Source organism: Pholis gunnellus (assembly GCF_910591455.1).
Source record: "Pholis gunnellus genome assembly, chromosome: 16".
Taxonomy (NCBI): Eukaryota; Metazoa; Chordata; class Actinopteri; order Perciformes; family Pholidae; genus Pholis; species Pholis gunnellus.
Genome location: NC_136543.1, coordinates 9,112,953 through 9,134,397, shown reverse-complemented (window position 1 = coordinate 9,134,397; position 21,445 = coordinate 9,112,953). Strand labels below are relative to the sequence as shown.

Sequence of the window (21,445 nt, the reverse complement as noted above, 5' to 3'; positions counted from 1 at the left end):
AGAGAGCGAGAGAGAGAGAGAAAGAGAGAGATGCGCTGCTGTGGGATGAGTTTACTCTGAGCAGCGAGATGCTAAAGGGTCTGAAAAGTTGCCAGCAAGAAAGTCCTAACTTGGCATATCCAATTACAACAATAATTATGATGATAAATCAAAACAAAAGATGATAATTATAATATTAATGCAGATTTCTCCTGGGGCAGGGGGGGGATTCCTAGATGGGCGGGCCCATAATGACAAGTCTGTGCCTGGAGCTGTGAGCCAGAAAAGCTTCTCTCCATAAAAATCATCCTGAGCTGCTCACAGCTTTAAAGTCCTGTTATCCATGCGGCCCTGGCATTAGGAGAGTTTTTGATAATTACAAATACCATTGACAAGGTGCTAAATAATAGCAATAATAGTTTACAGTATATACAAAGGTATAGGTATGAACTCTTTAATATAGAATGTGAGTGAAAGCATTAGCATGTACTTCGTAGCACACTAAATAAATAAGTCTCACAAAATGGTAAGTGAAATGGATATCTAGCACAAAGCCAGTGAATCTTTGTCCAGTTCCTGTGCAAACCATGACAACAGCCACGAGCCGACCAAAGTCAGTGACTTCAATATGCTATTGTGTGAAAATAAATGACATTCTTCATTTAAAATTGCTACTTTAAGAAGAAACTCTAAAAGGATTTGAGCCTTTAATGGACATTTAAATGTCTCTTTGTGTGCAAGTGCCTTGCGGTTTCCACTGTGCGTGTGAGTTTCCCTGAGTGTGTCCTACTGTGTTAGTTATAGCCCCGGGGCTCAGGCCAAATTCTGTCATCTAGTTTTAATGTTTAATAACACGAGGCTAGTACACAGTACTGCATACTAATGACTAAGATACACACACATGTGCACACACACAAAACCACACAAAGAGAGATCTATTAGCCTGTCGGAGCTTACACGATTTCAGGAGTTGGGAATAACAATGGTCATTATAGAGTAGTATGACATTTTACCGACACACACACACACACACTCACACACACAGAGTATATAATTCCTATGGTCCAGTGAGGATACATAGCCTATAATGGTCAAGTGACAGACAATGATTAATTGATACATCAACGCTGTGTGTGTTCACGCATGTGCATGCGTGTTAAGGTCACTACATGGTCTTTTAATGAAATTCTTGTATTTCTGTCTTGAAGGATAATGGAGAGAGCAATAGAGCTGAGAGAAACACATTGTTCTCATTCTCTCTCTGTCTGTGGGCCTTTATGTCTCCTTATGTCCGTCTGTCTCCGCTCTATTCTCTGATTCTCCCTCCGGGCTGGAGACTGACAGTGTTCCTAGACCCCTACATGTCATTTTTAAACATGTCTATCTGCATGTTTTTGTGTGCAAATACGCGCAATTAACCAAATAGCTATGTAGCAAATGTTCTTTTTAAAAACTAGTTAAATGTTTAACTGACATGGAATTGCGGCAGCTGATGGAGTATTGCGAAATGTATTGCGTACTGTATATCAGGGCGAGGTGGGGATGAAGATTTTGAGATATTTGTTCCCATCAAGAGTCATGTCACTGCGCACAAGACTGTGTACAAATAAACTAGGGATGCATCAATATTACTTATTTTAAGTACTAAATATTGGAGTACTTGACGATACCAAGTACTTAAATTCCAACAATGACTTTGAAATCGTGTTTTATTTCCATCAGCTGTCCCTCACGTTCTGATTTTTCTGACTGTAGCAAATGAAACATACATGATGCTGATACTGACGTTCAACATTGCAGCTTGTTAGGCTCTTCAACCACAGCACCCCTGCATGCAAGGCACTCATTTTGACAGTTAACAGTAAATGATTGGTTAATAATGAGGGTCAGCTATTGAAATTAGCATCTCGGAGTAATAATAATTTGAATGTCAACGTTATGAATGAAGCTTCAAATTATTTGAACAGCACTGACAATTACCCATGCAGCCCTAACTCCAGCAGGAAACACAGCGCTTATGACCTATGCATTGTGGCCGCGTTGTGGCCCCTTTGGGTATTGCAACATATACACTCCAAAGATTTCTACATCTATGTGCGCCCCTCTCCGACTTTTATTATTATTTTTGAAAGATCATTTCGTACAATGTTACAATATCGTCAGTAGAGTCATTTCAACATCTCCCAACCTTCATGGCTAAAGGAATGTTAGTCACTGAAAACACTTGCTGTAAACTTTGTATGGGGCTTTGACTATAATACAACTCTTTATAGCAAGTGGCTGAAAGGTGGACAAAATAATGGCTGCTAGATGATTAAAACACACTTTCTACAATACCTAAACTTAAGAGGATTCTTCTGTACGTAACACAGAACCACGTATGTACAACAAAGCAGATAGGCTATGTATAAAGAAGAGAGAGAGAGAGAGACGGCGGATAATGCAGGCATACGCGTAGACACGCATTGTTGTGCTAAATCAAGTGAGAACACCATCCGACACACAGAAGTGGAATTTGAGATAGCAAAGCAGTGTGGGAAAATAGAGACAACATACCTGTACCCACAGTGTGAATGAGTCACTGTTGCCGTGACTCGCCGTTTGTGTTATGTGACATATTAAAGGGAACAATTCCTCTGTCGTCCCACGTCAGTGTAGAGTACTGACGGGTTCTGTGTTAAAGCTGAATGACTCATAATAGTAGCGCTTTAGTGCGGTTGTCTTCATATAATGAGACAAGCATGTCTCATCCAGCCCACACCGTCCGGAGGGACAGTGGGTGTCTACGGAGATTCCAGCGAGACATTGTTTGTCTGAACAAACGCCACACACCTATAAAACGTATGTTTTACAGAAATAGTGACAAGTGCTTTTTTGCATTTATTTCTTTTATCACTGACAGGCATACATTCAAAAACTTTGAGGTTGTTGCTTTTTTTTTTTTTTATAGGTTTTGAGGGCCACAAGAATCCAAACACTGATTATCCCATCAACCTGAGTCAGGGAAAGTGGCATTTCGAGACCAAAGACATCATATCCCCAAAGGCATTGTGTTTTTCAGAAAGTCCATTTGTGGCCTCGGGGAATCATCTGTTTGAGGATACTAACTCAAAGGAAACACTGCTGCACAGATCAGCCGATGCCATTCCAGAGACAGGAACAATAACAGCGGGTACTCAGAAATGGACGGGGGGAAAAAAATGTTTGGTGCAAAAGAAGAAGAAAAAAAAACAGCCAACCATAATAATAATAATCTGGTGTTGCTGTCAAATACTGGAGGGGAAAGAATCCCAGAGCTTCAAATTCTCTAGATAACAGCGTGCAATGCAGAGGCCAATTCCGCAAGCACAATGAGACAGAGAAAAACTTTCCTAGTCTGTTCCTCCTCTCTGTTCATACACACTCCTTTCTAGTTTACTCCTTTCCTCTTCTCCCTCCAGTTGTCCCAATCTGGCATCTCTCCCTCTCACCATCCCTTTTTTTTCTTTATATCCCCCCCCCCCCCCCCCCCCCCCCTGTGGCTTTGTCTCCCTCTCCTGAATCTGTATGTATTGCCAGGCAGTGTTTCCATTCTACCCTCCAGGGGCAGTAGGCCAGCTCTGTGGCTGATCACAGTGATCCCTCCCCGAGGAACCGTCTGCCCGACACCCAGGTGACTGCCCTGGGGAAGCTGTGTGCGCGCGTCTGTCTGTCTGTGTGTATGTGTGTGTCAAGGGGCTAATGGGCAGCTTGAGGGGATTACCAGCTTAACCACTGGGATTACTGGAATTTCACAAACACACACACACACACACACACACACACACACACACACACACGGACGGACGGACACACGTATACACACAGGTCTGTCAATATTACCAGACAGGAGAGTCATCCAAGGTATATTGGCAGACTTGTTTCGCAGCCCTGGTTCTCATTAGCCTGCTATCCAAAACAAACAGGGTTAAGAAGAACCAGCCATGACCAGGGCTAAGTGGGTCTCACAGGGGCCATGCACGGCTTTCCAGGTTTAGCACACAAAATCAAAGTCCATTTATTTCGAGGACCAGTAGTCCAATTAAAAAAAATGACAAGAGCAAAAAGGCCTAATGCAAGGCAACCTAAGCAATCTATTGTCACAATTACATTTACAAATCCATAGAGCAATGACTCCACTGTCAGTGTAACCTAGAACCAGTGTAACCTACAATTGAATTTGAATTGAAGCAGCACTGTACAAGGACATTTGTTAACCTCTGATGCTGTAACGGTGCCCAAATAATTGCTGCTTTAATCACGAAGGCACATGTTGCTGTTGCCAAGAAGATAGATGAATACATGAATAGATTATGACCAAGAACTATTTTTTCCAGAAAGCATTACTTCTTACCACACACACACACACTCACATACACACACCCTCACAATTGCCTTGTTTATCGCACTCAGATTCGCAGTGACGAGCCCAAAATGTCATGACGTGCCAACTGCCATAAGTGTTTGTGCGTACCTTGCTCATATTATGCAAAGTCGCCTATGAATATTCATCAACAGGAAATGGCAGGTACTCATCTTTTTACTTCCATGTAGGTTGTTTATTGCCATCAGACTATAGAAAAATGAAGATAGCGATCTAGCAAAATGAAAAAACACTGCTCAGAGTTATGACTTATTTCAAGGGACATTCTCTGCCCCCAACATTGGAGAAAGAACAATACAAACAGATAATATGTTAATAGGGCTGTAACAAATGACAAGTCTTCAATTGATTGATCCAGACTATTTTTTACCGATTACTCGATTAATCTAAATAATGTTCCTCCCAAAAATATAATGAACATTTAATTTAAGTTAATTTTCTTTTGACAAACTGGCTATGTCATTGTATAATGTAGCACAAAAGAGCATTTTGACACAAGGCAACATCAATGTCATAACAACACTGCAGCACGGCACCGGGTAGCCTATATATACATGCAGAAGAACAGCACCCAGCCTCCCTCAGTGCCACAGCGCAGAGCTTCCCCCCTCAGCACAAGCTAAGCTTGGGCCATCTGTATGTTTCCAAGTAACATATGTTCTTAATGAGTAAAGTTCATTTTTGGTGACAGAGTTTTCTTGGCTAAGTCAAGCAATTATGTTTTATATTGATTATGACTAAAAGCAAGGGTAGATCATTATTTTTTGAAGCATTCTTCTGTTACATTTGTTGAAATACTCTTTACATTCAAATAGCAATCAAAAAATCATGTTCAGGCATACAAATATACTATAATCTGGCATCTGTGGCTATGAAAGGCTTGTAATAATCCAATCATTACATGTTGGCTCAATGAAAGTATTAGATTATTACAGACCTATGTTGGCCTATATATAAGATGCAATGCACACAGGTGGCAATCTCCGGCTCTGAAAAGTGAAGCCAATGCGGAAGTGTCTTTAACCTGCATTCTTTCTACTAGTCCACAGGGGGCGACTCCTCTGGTTGCAAAAAAAAAGTCTGATCGTGTAGAAGTCCAAGACTTAATTACCCTACTTCTCACTTGATTTATTACCTCAGTAAATATGAGTTTATGGTCAAATCGCTAGTTTCAAGTCTTCTTCAATACAGCATTATGTCCATTTTATAATTAGCCAATTTAGATAAAACAGTAAAGCAGGGTATTCTTTAGGGAGTGGCTACCTTGTGACTGACAGGTCTGACAGGTGTATTTATGTGTGATGAAGACACCATTTCCTAACAAACATGCTCTGTGTGATTTTCTGTCATTTGTAATGGCAGCGGCATTACGCCGATGTGCTGTCAAAACTGCCAAAGTAGAAAAATTAGCTGTCTGTTTTTGACTTGACTGCCCTGTGCATTTTAACTATGAATAATGAAATTCACTTTAATTAAAAATGAATCTTTACATTTTATTTCACTTCATTAAATACAAAAGTTCATCTGTTGAACATGATATTAGTCACATTACAAAACATGACAAATAGACATTAATAATAATGAACGCTGTAATAATTTGACCACAATTTAGCACATTGACCATTCAGGCTCCGGGACGGTACACATGCACGTGTTTGCAAATGATAAGGAGGGTACCACCTCTGCTTCATGTTGAGCCAGGAAGAACCCTGATTTCTGGTTCCCAAAAAACAAGACGGCGACGGCCAAAATGCAGATGGTTCACAAACAAATAAATGACGTCACGGTGACTACTTCCGCGTCTTATGGCTGCGCTCCTCTCCCAAACCCTCTCTTGTGGGCTCAGGAGACAGGCAATGCACTTTCATGTGTTTTATTAAAGGAAGTGGCTATAGAGGGAGGCCTGAAGGGAGGGGCTGGGATTTTTCATAATTTAGCTCACTCTTGGTTTATCAAAAGGTGCTTACCACAGGTTGAGTAAATCATTAAAAGTGGACAAACACATAAAATGATATGGCAGTTTTCAGAAGTAGAAGTTTCTCCTTCATCAAGCACTGATAGGTAGTTAGTATGTAATGCACTCATTGTAATGGATGGGTTATTGCATATTATGTGAAGAGGCGCACCTTTTCTCTCATAAGACTGAACAGACAACTCAGTAAACAGGGGGGGGAATCAATTAACACGACTCTCAGGTGTATTAAATGCACGCAGCCACAATCTCTACGGGCTACAGTTTCCACAACATGACACAAAGGACAGGAGCTCCAAAGACTCAAGAGAGATATTTCACCAGGGGATTTGACTCCTGAATATTGTACTGCTCTGTTTAAGTTATTGTAATGATTATAATTATAATCTGTGCCAGGCTGAGCTGAAAAGAACAGAGCTGGTTATCAGTGCTAAATTAATGACATTTATAGGAAGAATTGAGAAAGAAACAGACGGAGTGGGGAAGGAGGGGGAATTAATATTGTGAAAAGAGAGACACAGAAAGGGCTTGAGAGACAGCAATTAAGAAACAGAGAGATGAAAGAGAGAATTACAATCATTCGGGAAAAAAAGGCAGACATTGACAGAAAAACTGAGACAGATTGTGAGAAAGAGATGATACCAGTAACTGCTCGTGTATCAAGGCAAGAGTGATGATGAACTCAAAGTTCGGATATACAGACAGTGATAAAGAGAACCCAAAAATGAGAAACAGAGACATTAAGTGACTGGAAGAAAAGGTGTTGTGATGGATGAGCTAAAGCCATCAGGAAATTATTTTCCTATGAACATATAACTCTTTTCTCTCTCTGTCTTCCCCCTTTGTGTCTATGCGATTTAACATAAAAAAAAAACAGACAAAAAGCTGTAAAAATATTTTAGATTCAGCAAGGTATTTAAAACCATTAAAAAACCATTAAAAGAAAAACGTTTAAGAAAAAGCGTTTTTGTAGTCAAATTGCTTACTTGAACCCTCCCTTAGAGCCACAAATCGAATGCAATTTGCCCTTTTTTTAAAACCCTGCATTCACAATAAATGGAAACATTACTAATTCCTAAATGGCTGAAATTAGCTTTGCAACCTCCAATGAAAGCATCCCTCTACAAAGCACAAATACACATCCAGAGCATTCCCCTGCCCACTGTGCAAGGCTTAGTAATTATGCACAGATTAAAGCAAGTCCACACAACATATTCACTCCTCAAAGTTTGCTTGCTGAGATCATTACACCAAATTGGACACCCGATGGACGCCCACTGTGTCAAAACAAAAGTGGTGCCGCAAGACAGTCCAGACAGGGTTTATTTGTTTTAAGCAAGTTTATTTGCGTACAACCCAAGTGGACGATTGTTATCTGGTATAATTCATGTATATCTTCACAAGTGTTCTATTAGCTATGTTGATTTAACATAATATCTAACAAGCAATACATACAGGGTTCCTACAGCTTAAGGCAATTCGATGTAAGACTTTTAAAGACTTTTTAATGATACTTAGACTTAGACCAAAAGTGAAGTAAAAAAAACAATATCACAACGAGTATGTTGTCCATAATCGTTTTTCTGTTGCCTGGGGGATGGAGGTGGGGGCGTGGTGGAGAAAAGCGTTAAACAGAATCGGGAAATACCGGGTGTCTGTTGGCGGGTTGACTTGGCAGGTTTGTGTCTCTCATTTAGCATGTGTGTGGGATTCGCATCATGCTGAGTTTGAAACACTTTTACTGCACAAAATATACTGAGCTTTGTATACATTGCCTGGTAACAGTTCAGCCATGTTGCAAAACCTTGGTTGAACAGCCAATTTTAATTGAATTTGCCCAAACCAATGCCGTCCCTAGATAGCAGACAGTGCATCTGCTCTGAGCATCCCGCCTGCAAACAAAATGTTCAAGTTGTTGGTTCCGCTATTCCGATTTATAAGACGTGGTTAATTATTTATATATTAATTAGTTTCATGCACTTTGAATATAACTTATTGTTAGATTAATGAATTCAATGCCTTCCTCAACTTTTTAAGGATCTGCAGGAACCATGTATATAAGATTGTTTTGTGAAGATGCTGTATGCACACAATCACTTTATTGCAGAAGTCACATGCCAATAAGCATTGCCTCATGTGCAGCTGCCTTTGTACTGGATGGTATACTATGATCTTACTGCAGTCAGTTCATTATTTTTGAGCCACTGCATGTTTAATTTCTCAACAAAGTCACAAAGAAAGATTTTGTGCACAGGCAAATATAAATTAATTCGGATTTTTAAGCAAAAAAAACGCCGGTATGAGCGTCATACACAAGAGCATGCGGGGAGGAAAAGAAAAAAAAAATGTTCTTTTTCTCTTCCTTCCTGTCTTTTTAACCTGAGCAAAGCTATTTGAATCATCTAACAAACACACATACGCACACACCTCTTACCCCCTACAGGGCAGAACTGATGCAGGAAGAGATGAAATACCACTACCTCAGGGGTAAACACACCTTGGTTCAAACTCACACGAACCGCTCGCTCAGTCTCACACACACACACACACGCACATACATCTCCATATACATCTCTTGCTCTTTTCCAAAAAAGTGTACTCAGTTCCGCTCGGGAATATTGTCCTAACATCAGAGACCATATTTGCTTATTTTCACACCCATCACACACTGCCGTTTCCCACGGTTTTTGTATTTTCCTTCTGTGCCAGTGTGTAGCAGGTGTGTCTGTATGTGTGTGTCTATATGAGTATTTATGGGGTTCTGTGTAAGTTTAGTTATTTGAATGTGTGTATGTGTGCATTTCTCCATGTGTGTAGGGGGATGAGGGTGTGGCTTAGTATACACTTGGTGCTGTAGAGGATTGCAGATACAAACTGTGTCAGGGCAGGAATAGGACAGAGGGAATAAACTAGCCAGTACATGGTGGGGTTTTCTATAGCTAGGGTTATACTCTAGCTATCATTCATTTGAATCTGTGTCGTACAGAAATCAAGCACACACAATAACTGGTTTTAATTGACCATAACTGACTGGCCACAGCAAAAACTGACGGATGTCAATCAAGCGCACAAACAAATAGATTCTCACCGTTTCTTACAATAAGGACAGTATCTGCCACTACGAGGCCTCTTCAACGTCTTCCGTCTACAGATATCCCGTATCAGAGCAAGGCTGTATAAAAGTTTCAGTTCATTATGTTAGAGTGCTTTCTGAAGAGAACACTAAAATTCAACCACACACCAACTCTAAAAAAATGGATGATAAATGAAAAACCTGAAGTTTGTGGCCATGTTTAGGCTCTCATCTATTATGAATGTAACCATATGTCACCTAAGGAAGTGGCTGAGCTGTCGGGCATTACAATATCTATACTTTATAAATAAAATGCATTATCCATATTGTTTTTTTTCCACATTTTATACATCAGTACTATTTATGGTTTACCAAGAAAGCTACCATGTTGTTACTTTATTGGTTACCTGAGCATCTTTGCTTTCCTCCGGGGCTTCCTCTTGTTTGCTCATCCATTTTACTCCACTTCTTCCTTTCCCTCTGGAAACCTCTCCAAATTAGGACTTCTGTCCTCTATTTCTCATCTGCTACTCCCCAGTCTTTTCCCCTCTCTCCTCTTTGTGTGCTTCAGCACATCATCAGCAGTCATAGTCACAGAGGTTATGGTTCAAAACAATGGAATTATTACAAAAATTGGAATATGTCTTTTAATATCTGGTTTCCAAGCTAGCTAGATGTCCTAAAAGATGGGTGATCAGGTAGTATCAGTATTAGAAGCTTAGACTGAGCCTCCGGTGCTCATATACATTATGTTGTTATGTTGTTGGATTCATTAATTAAGGGGGCTTGACAGCGTGACACAGAGCTTAAAAGCATGTCACGCAAGTCAATCCAGAGAGACACTATTCAAAATGCCGCTCAATAGACTGATTCACCATGTTATAATGTGGTTATTTTGGCTGACTGGGACTAATGAATATGCAAAAAAAAATACAAACAGTAATGAGAATAACAACATAATACACACAACACAATAACAGTGATTTCAGATCAGTTGTACAAGGCATCCAGAGAGCGGCAGATTTGCGATACCACATCCAATCAACCCTTCCTCTCAACGGGTTATGATAATCCACAGCCAGTCAACCTAATCACCACTACCACATAATAAGAAAGTCTTGCAGCTTGGCAGTGGGGGTGAGACAAGCATAACTGTCACACTGCACTATGCTTCTCTTTCCAGAGTAAAACAACAGTCCGTCGAGGCCCCTACCGGTCTCCTTTGCCCTCTCACCTCTCCTACGGTCCTGCTTTCCTCCACTGTAACCTCAGACGTGCCTAAAGACGGGTGCCCATGCTTCAGCTCCTTCCCCAAGGCTTCCAGCTTACTCTCACGCTGCTTTGGTGACACATGACAAAATAAGCCTTCGGACCCGCTGTTTTACCCAAACCCCACCTATTCTACTCCTTCCACACTTAACTTGTGTTGCTTTTGTCTTGAAGTTGACAACCTAAAATATTTCACCAAATAAATCATAATAAACCAGCAAAACCTAATATCTTTTATTGTACGGTATGTATCGAAAGCTTTCTCATCAATATTAAGGTTACAACAGCAAATGTTCTCCTCACAAATTAAGACAAGGCAACTTAGCAAATAGCCAATAGGCTGCCGTTAGATAGAGTTAGCAAAGGTTAATAATAAATACAGAAATAGACGCAATAGCAGTTATTTTCAAATGCTTGCTAACAAGTAAACAAGTAGAAAAAGAGAATTACTGACACACACACATTGCTTTTGATACAGTAACAGAACTTGCTGGAGTTAATTAATTAATTTGTCAAGATACATCGTTCACACCTGAATGTGCCCAATTAATCGCATTAACAAGCTGCAACGTGTATGCTGCATTCAGGAAAACTGTTTTTTGTGTATACTTTGAACATTTATTTAAAAAAGGAGAAAAAAACATACATACCAATATAATTGCAGATAAAGGCGTTAATAATGACCTCCACATGTTGCCTTTTTCTCCTCGAGTCCACGCCTGCTTGTCTCCCTTAAGTCGTTGCTCAGAGGTTAAATTGCATTGATTAGTCTACACAGTGTTTGTCATTTTTTGTAGACCATAAAAACCATTGTTTTATACCGCTACACAGTATAAATAATATGTAACAACTTCAATGTTATTCTCCAAGACATATAATCCTTGGAAGAAAGTGCGAACAACAAACAACAGCGGGTGCATGACTCACATTACAACTTTAGAGATTAATGTCACATAAAGACTATAATATCAAATGGTGAATTGTTACTGTGAGGTATTTTTCAATATTAATTATTCACATGACCACGGTCGTGTGCCTTTGAATCTCTCTGAAACCACCAGCTAACAATATTCAAGTCCGGTGCTTTTGACCACTAAATGTAATCCAGACATCCAAACCATATTTCTAATGATTAGAGTCTGAGATTATCCAGATCGAACCCAGGCGGACTGTGGACAGGCATCCACACAAACCTAGTTTCACTTTAATAAATGGTTCAACAACACATTTGCTTGCTAGAAACAAATATATCCACTGGATGGAATGGACAGATTGACAAATTGCCTTGATCAAATATTCATGTAGTGATCTGATACAACTTCAGAAGTTGTTTCTGAGAATCCGACTTTACAGTTTCTTACTGTAAAACATAAACTTACATCTCAAGTGCACAAGTTATGTCAATACTTATAATGGAATCTAAAGTCTACACAAGTCTTTGAATTTGAATGCATGAAGACCAGAGACCATCTGCTTGGATGCTGCGTTGGATATTCTAATAGGGTTAATTATATCAATGTGACTTATCTCAAAAGAGACGGCAGACGTACTGTATAATGATGACAGTGGAAATCTGTACATCTCCACAGTAACCTTAAAGTAATCATCGCAATAATCATTCCTCTTTTTACCATTAGTTTCCTAACAATCCTATAGCATTTGCCTCTCGCTTTACCAAACACGATATGCGTTAATCCTCCTGGTGCCCTAAATGTGTGAATTTACTTTATTTGTTCATGCAGTCTTGATTTGTTTTTTAGCCAAAATGTGGGCTGCAGATACCCCCTCATTGAAGCATATCCCGATTATACATTTTAAAACAAGACCAGATTTTTAGGTCTGTGAGGGAAGGTTGGTGTTTTTCACTAAAGAGTCTAACTGTAGGAAATCAGTAAGTGGTGTATTCAAAGTCTTTGAATTGCTCTCAATTATTCATCTAAGCCACTCCCTTGTTTCTAGTTAATTGATTTATCTTTCTCCAAAACTCCCACTATGACTTTATTCCAGAATTCTGTGACCCACTTTCTGTTACATTGACCACCATTGATTGCATTTAGACTTTGTTTTGCGTATCGACAGCAATGACATATTAGCATTTAAGCTTTTGTCTAAGCTTTTGACAGTAGCCAACAAGGCGTCCGTCCCGCACACCATCGGGATCAAATCCTCAATCTGGTAATTTCCTATCTTAATCCTGAAAGTCTGGCAGAGAAAGACATGTCCTGTTTCTGCCATTGTTTACTGCTTGCATTTCATCCATCTATCCATCCATGCCCAAAATGTTTCAGATGCTCCCTTGGCGCTCACACATTATTAATTCTCAGACAGCTGCTCAATTCTCTGAGGTCTACTTGTTGTCCCACTCATCTTCCACTCCAACAATTTATGTCCCGCGACCTTACCAGCCGTTCACGTTTACTATGGCGAGTGAATCAGTGAGTGACAGGAAGCCAGTCATTTCAAATGGCAGCTTATGACACAGGAAGACATCAGCTACAGCTACGCAAGGTGACAGGACAAAAGCAACCGAGGGAACAAGGCTGTGTGAAGGACTTGATGTCAATTTTCACCAAACCAGGAAACCGTGCTCGTCTGTCTGCTTCATAAGAAATGAATAAAAAGCAATGGTTCAACCATTGGTCTTAGAAAATAAATATAAAACATTTGAAACTGTTATATTAACAAACCATGCCATGAAAAACTATTTATATAAGGTTATTTAAGTATATATTAAAGCTGCTGACATAATTACCTTGACATTCTGAAGTGTAGCTCTGTTAAGCACTTAAGCCAAATTATCAGAAATGAAAAAAACTGAACTGGCATTTCCATTAAATGAAAACTGAATAGACGTTCAAACCCAAGGATAACCACACGATGAAGAGCCAACAACATAGTGTGACGGATGCCCAATGAAGACAATTAACAGATTTAATTTTTTAAATGTCACACATTGTCTGTTTAAGGGTCTCTCTGGATAAATCAAGCACACCTCAGGAGGCTTCAATATAATTCAAAAATGATTACATACAAATACACTCTGTCTTGCCTCTTAACTCTGGCTTTCTGTCACACATTTTCCTGTTTTCTTCTTCATCTCTCTCTGTGACTCTGTCTTCACTGTTAATGACTATGTTAACATGCGCAATAGTATCACAGTTATGGATGGTTTATTGGATTATCCTGGTGCCCAGGCAGCCATAAAGGAAAAGAGGGTTCATCTTCAAACTGGCATAAACTGGCATAAACTGGCAGGGATGTCAATGAGTTGAAAATAGATATGCTCTGAGAAAAACATAAAGCAGGGTATGCTTTAGGGCGTGGCTAGCTTGTGATTGACAGGCTGCTACCACGACGTTGTCCGGTCCGGGAGTTTTCCGCGTTGTCTTAGAACGTTAACCCTTTCATAGTGTGTTTTAACTTCATAAAAGTGGATTAGAACATTTTGATCACCTACAAACCAAATGTCTTATTCAGCATTTGGTTATACTTATCCTCTTGAATTACTTCTGGTCGCAAAAAAACAAAGACGGTGCCGGACAAAAATCTAAGATGGCAATGACCAAAAACCTAGTTGGCGAAGGCCAAAATGCCAAAATCTAGACAGTCCATAAACCAATGGGGGATGTTACGAGGACGACGTCCACTTATTGTATCCAGTCTATGTTCAAAACCCAACATCAAGCTGTATTTAAGCAGCTGGGTTCAGTAAATAAGGTGACAAATACCCAGTAAACATAATCAAAGTCCAAATATCACTATGGTATTTAACGGGTCTGCTAAGTTACCCACTAAACAGAATAATGACAATAGACAGATCTACAAAACCCTGGACTATCTTCAACAACAATGTTTTGGGATTTTTAAAAACAAATGAGTCATATATTATCTGTGCATAGAAAGGGCAGTATAGTTAAGGTTTAACAAAGCTTAGATGACAAAAACTACTTTGTTGTGGCTGGTGGAAAATCGCTGTCATGGTCAAAAATACAAGAAAAAAAAGTCCAGTCTCTAGTCTTGATCGTGAGGTAAATTTATTTTAGGTACTCTTTGGTAAATCCAAATAGATTACTCACACTGTCTGTCTTTTTCATCTGGCTCGTGCTTTGTTTTTTCCTTTGTCAATGTTTCCTAAAGAAGGCGAGTTTGATCTCTCATTTATTACAATACTGGGTACGAGATTAGCAAAGAACACAATCAATTTGATAATTTAGGTCATTTTAATGAGGACCTGATTCATGATGAAGTTGAATTGCCCTGATTAAAACATTTAACCATCTAATTAAAAAAACGCTCCCTTGAAGAGAACGGAAATTGTGAGTACATTTACATATTTATTAGCTCATATTTCTTTCAGGTATTCCCAACTTTGCGGCTGAGATGCCACATGGTGTACCTTGTTTTTGGAATAAATTCATTTTAACAATATTACCAATTAAAAGACACCATTAAAGCCAAAATTTGAGAAAATGTATGCCAAGCTGGAATGTGGCTTTAGCAGCAATGCAGCAATTAAGGAGGGCGCCCTTTACTTGTTTATGAAAACGTATCATTGGAAAATAACTTTTGAATCGTGATTCGTGAAACTTATAAATAGACGAAACCCGTATTGGAGGACAAGCAGCATCAACTTGAATGTTGACGATTTCAAAAAAAAAAAAAATCTTGCAGTAGAATTTGTATACCTTTAAAAATAATGATGCCTTTGATTTACTGTTGAGTTTGTGTGTTTCAAATGGAGGAAACAATAGCCTGCTTTAGAGTTCAGACGAGGTGAGCCACAGTCATGTGACGCTGTGATTTGAACAATCTTTAAAAGAAAACACAAGACATTCATGACACCAAAAGAGAGATCAGTGGGTGCGTCTGCTGTTTGTGTAAGGTGTGTGCATGCGCAAACGTGTGTCCGTGTGTGTGTGCGATCCATGATAATCACTCCACCCATAATTACCATTTTCTTGTTAATGGATCTAACCTTTTAATCACCATTTTGCCCTGTGTCCCAGTGTGAGTGTGTGTGTGTGTGTGTGCGTGTGTGTGTGCATAAATCTGTGTGTATTGGTGTGAAGGAGAGAAAGAGAGACAGAGAGAGAATTAGACAGCAGAGGTAATTTGGCTTAACTAGCAGGGCGATTGTAACTATGCAGACCATAAATCTTCCAAAAACAGACACGTGCGCGCACACACCCTATGCACGTGGATGCATGTGTGCACATACTTACGCAGCAAATCATTTAATTTGATCTCAGATAAGCAGGAAATCCTAATCAACCAATAAGAGCATAGAGGGCATCTTTCACTTTCTCTCTCGTCCTCTCTCTCTCTCTCTCTCTCTGCAGAATTGGGAATCATATGTTGTCTGAAGTGGGAAAATCTCATGGTCACCCTCCTCTATTTTACTCTTTTCTGCTCCCTTGTTTAATTAACTCTGTACACTAAACACTAAAAGTCACTGGATTGTCTGAGAAAGGTTTATTATTGCAGCTAGCTGATTAGAAATTATGCCTATTGAACCAAAGGCACATGGTTCATTCCCCCACAGTGAGAGAATTGCTTTTCAGCAAATGACCAAGTATCAAGAGGACTCATTTCATCTCGCCATGACCCACATACTTTTCCCTCAACTCAGCCAAACCAGATTTTCTTGCTTAGCACTACGTCAGTGATGGTGCCCTCGCACACGCCTGATGTAATGAAAGCAATCTATTTCTGACCTTCGCCAGCACTTCATGGAAGGCCCCGCTCTTTTGTTGACAATGCAATTCAAGAAGACAAAAAAAAGACACCAATTCTCCAGAAGTAACAGTGAACAGTCTCTGTTGTATTTGTTAGATGTTTCCAGCTTCAATAAGATTGAGATTAGGATTTTTAAACCCTTAAAAACTTTATTATGAATATCTTTTTCTAAATGTTTGCCATTCGTAAGCAAATAATTTAAGATACAGCTCGATAATGAAATCTGGCTGCTCAAAATCGGAGCTAATTTGCTTTCATCATAAATCTGCGTTCATTGTGTTCATAAAAAAATCCCACAAATGTCATTAACTTTCAATTCAAATGTAGCTAAACACTGATGATATATGGGTTAGCATTGCACGTGACCTGCAAATGAACTTGTTTGTGGCAAACCGTGCTGGTCCGAACGTCTTGTGGGGCACAGAGTTGGCATCTTTTTCAGATGTATTTTCTTTTGCTGGGTGGATTTGTTCCATAAGCAGAACTCCCTCCGTGGGTTTGTGTATCCCTCACACAAACTAGCGGAGGCTTGTGTGTGTAGAATGCGCCTTTGGCTTCAAGAAGAGGAGCCAGCAGGAGAGCCTCTTGTGTGGCGCCTTACTTAGTTGCAGGTTGGATATTCTTGGTTCCAAGAATTTGTTCCAGGTGGATGCTCACATCCACAGGATCCAGAGTGAAATGAAGAGCTCATTCCCAATTAGTTTCAAATTGCTGTTGCTTCCACAGGATTACACGTGCGCAAGACAGAGAAACCATATTAAAGAATCTAACACAAAAGCCAATCAGTGCAGTGTTGACTCATTTTGAGACTGGACAAGATATTTTCCTCGTACACATAGGCAACACATGTAACATATCGGCTGTAATGTTTGGTCTCTGTCACGGTCTTGGGATTTGTTTATTGGTTTCCTGTTTTATTTTGAATTTCCCTGCCTCTTGTGTCCCGTGTTCACTTCACTTCCTGCCTTTGTATGCTTTCCAGCCTGTGTGATAGTCTGCCCCGCCCCTGATTGAATCCTCCTGTGTCTAATCACCTGCTCCTCCCCAGTGTATTTAAAGCCTGTGTGTATCTTGTCTCAGTGTCAGTTTGTCTGTTGCGCTACCTGCTCTGTAATGCTTCCCAGTGTGTATGTATACCGGGAGTGCGTTAATTTACCTGCTCCTGTTACATGTCTTGCACGTTCTGTTTTGTCTTGGATTTTTGGTGACACATATTTTGACTCCCCTGCTCTGCAAGTTTAGTTTTGAACATTTTCGTTTTTATTAAAATCACTGTTAATCATTCCTGTGTTCCCCTGTGTGTCTCTGCGTTTGAGGTCCATCCCCTGCTACTAATTTTGCCTTCAACCTTGACAGAACAAAACCCCAGACCGTGACAGGTTTCTATTTGGAGGGAGCTACAAGTTCTAGTTTTGTAGTCCACTGAGACCAAAAGTATGCAAGAGGTGACAAGGACTGTTTTGTGCAACACATTGAGCAACAATATAAAACATGATCTCTGTCTATGTTTAGCCGTGTGCAAATCAAATAGACCGCACACTCGCATAACTTAGTAATAATTTAATTGCAGGGTTAAAAGAACATGTTGAATGTGAATAGAGACACAGACGGATGCTATTAGGCACTATTGATTGCCTGATAAAATCATAAGGCAAGGAGAGTTTAATAGCTTATCTGAAATGAGCTTCTTTCTGGGTATTGTATTTCTTGCAAGAAGAGCTCAATAAAATAGTTCAATAAGTAAAGGGAAGCCACAGTGTCACTGATTGAGCTTGGGGAACTGGTGTACTACAGCGGGACGGCAACCTGTTGCTATACAAGGTCATTTGTTCCGCTGCAATAGTATTGCTCGAGGGAATCCAGCCCAGCACGATAACCTCTCCTACGTTTGTTGAAACAATGAGCATCTATATCCATTTCCGCACTTGTCTTTTAGAACCAGTACCGCCGTCTGGTTCTTGTTCTTCAGTTTGCTTTTGAATTTACGATCCCTAATTTTTGATCATGCGAACACGTTAGCTCATCACAGCTCATCGTGAATAGGCAGAAGCACAAAGCAGTACGTTCTCATAGCTTCAGCTTAAAGCACTGAAAGCTGGCTGCACTTCACTGCAAATCTAATGATAAGCAATGGGCTATATGCCATAACAGGTGTCTGTGCTGTGTTTGCCGTGCTTCTTTTTAATGGAGATTAGACAATGTTGAAGATAGATCATTTGTGTGAAATTAGTTTCAATAAAGTTTGTAAAATAATTCTAATTTGTCTTACTTAACAGCCCAGTGTCATTATATTATGATTTAGCCAAAGATAACCTGAAAACTTCTACCTCGTCTTTACCATTTTTTTTACAAGAACAAAAACACAAGTTATCACTAAAGCGATAACTGGTCCTACCTGGTCCTGAAGTTAGCAGGATGCGGGTGTCCATCATACAAGGACAGGAAGTCGTATTCTTCTTCGATGGCAAATGACAAGAACATGAGCTGGATTCTACTTCCTTCCTCCCCGACAATGACCCAGGTGCAGTTTGCCCCGTTGGGGTAGCCATAGGGAAAGCCTGGCGATTCTATGCTGCCATTTCGGCCTTTCAGTGTGCCACCACACGTGTAGATGAAACCTAAAGCGGAGAGAGAGACAAAAAAAGAACATTTCATTTATTTTAACATGGTTTAATTGATTCTAACAATGGGAAAATAAAACGCATGCAAACAGCAAGAGGATAGAATTTAAAGTACAAAGCAGACCATGAAAGAAAATTGGAGGTCTGTCTTAACTCATGCGTGTGGATGTAGTTAGCATTAGTCAGTGTGTGTCTTGCAGCGCGTAACAACTGCAGGGTGCACTCACACATGCGCACAAACACGCACTCACGTGCATACACACACACATTCTCTTTATCCCTCTGGACCCAACGGCAGTACAGGTACAACTTTTGTTTGAAATAAATTGGTTTGAATAGTGCCAACCTACTGACCCATTAAAATATTGGTGGTTAACTATTCCTCATTTATTTTACAGGCAACAGCGCTACAAAAGTGCCAGTTCTGAAGCAAACGAATGCTTTACATCAATGTAGGATTAAACCATAAGTCAGCATGAGTGATAAGTAGGTCAGCTTGGGTCTGATACATCCTGGTTCTTTGATGCTGGTGTATGATTACATATTAATGAAATATACACTGTAGCTAGGGCCAGCACTTTTGAATCGAGCATTTGTCGGAAAGTGTTATCGCTCCGTGGATCTGCAGTTTGTGGTGCTGCTAGGAACTTGTTCTTTTCAAACAGTCTCCCCTACTGCGAGGGCACCGGGGAGGGTCTGTTTCAGAGCAGCTCCCCAGGAGCTGGTACTCACATTCAGCACGGGGTGCTTGAACCCAAACTCAGCTGCCACTGAGCTACCCCCCTTCCCACCTGACTTAATAGGCGAAATCAATAAAACCAGAGCATTCTCTTGGATTCACCCCGTGTGCCTTGAAAAGATCCAAAGCTGGCTATTTCTTTCTTTTTTGCGGATCAATTACTGACATGTCAAAATGCATGACAACAATAGGCCTGTGTCAGTCAGCTTTAACAATGCCTTTGAACGTGACTCAGCCGTTCATAACTGGAGGGTGTTAACAATTTCCACTCGAATGAAAAAAAAATGACGCAATTGCAAACTGGGAGGGACAGAATAAATAAAAACTAGACTTATCGGCCTACGATAGGCTCTTCATTGTGAGAGAGAGCAGGAGGACATGCCAAACTAACAACTACAGCAACTGTAACAGGCTGTATGTTGACTTCGGCCTACTGTAGGACATCCGCCCAGCATACAAAACATGTTCACAGTGCTGCAGCAATAATTAATGACATTATTTTTAATATCGGAACACCTCAGTGTGCATTATCTAGCTTGCACTGTACCAGGGCTATGTTTACCATAATAATCCATCTTCTTGAGTTACTTTATATTCAGTATCATAATTTACAGATAAATCTATGTCTATTTGATTCTCCCGCGTATTCAATTATCATAAAGCATGGATTATTGCTTCTATGATAATATGGCAGGGCAAACTACATTGCAAAGAAAATGGTTTATAAAGTGTTGAAGGAACAATACTGTAAGTGTCCAAAGAAACAACATCAACAGACAATAATCAGTATCTTCTGTGGCTATGTTACAACTTGACATTACCATATTAAAGGGCTGTTAATGTGGAGTAAGAGCAGTGTGTACAATTTGTTTTTATCCTTTGCACTTCCTTTCGCAGGCTGCTTGTGCTGATGAATTAGAGGTGAAGCAAATTCTGCTGCCGTACTTATTCTAAATCTCTCGGGGTTACAGAGCCTGCTAAATGCCTAAATTGTAGAATGTAAATGTAATTGATCTCCTTGGGCTTCACGGTTCACATCAGGATCATTATCTTCTCCCCTTGATCTTAATCATCCTTTTATATCAAACACACCACAGGTGTTAGATGAACCTTTGAGCGTCCGGGAGTGAAGTCGGTCCAGAGCGTTGTATTTCTTTCTTTATTTTTTTTGCGATGCTCTATCGATACGGGGCGGAGAAACTCTTCGCTTCTTCCACGCCACAGGAGAGTCAGACTGCAGAGTCGGCTTACAGAGTGGAACCCCTCATAGCTGGTAGGACTTATCCTGCTCAAGGACAGCAGAGATGAACATTGCTGTTATATCGGGCTTGATCCTGTGTCTTTTTGCTGGGAGATGATGTTGCAAATCACTATGATGTACCTCTGTGCCTGTTGACTTTTCTTTTTAGCATTTGACTTCGCTGGTAATGGAGAAAAATAAGCAATAAAAAAAGGCTCCACAATGGCTATTGATGCTGCAACAGTATGCCTTTTGAGTATCATGTGTTTAATTGGGAATTGCTCTCACTGTGTGTTTAAAGTCCTTGCACTTCTAGGCCTTAATTGATCTCCTCTGAGTGCGAAGCTCAAATCAGGATGATCATCCCCCTGCCTTTCAAGTTTATGAGCCTTGTTATTTACCATGGCAGCCAGG

General features: G+C 40.1%; 1 protein-coding gene across 1 annotated transcript in view; it reads right to left on the bottom strand.

The window, feature by feature from the left end:
* Positions 1-21,445, bottom strand: part of csmd3b (CUB and Sushi multiple domains 3b) — a gene marked incomplete at both ends in the record, with an annotated part of 311,985 nt that overhangs the window by 222,342 nt on the left and 68,198 nt on the right. Inside the window, one exon of the mRNA XM_079176023.1 lies at positions 18,827-19,049. Coding sequence (XP_079032149.1) covers positions 18,827-19,049 — 223 coding nt within the window. The remainder of the gene's footprint in view (positions 1-18,826; positions 19,050-21,445) is intronic.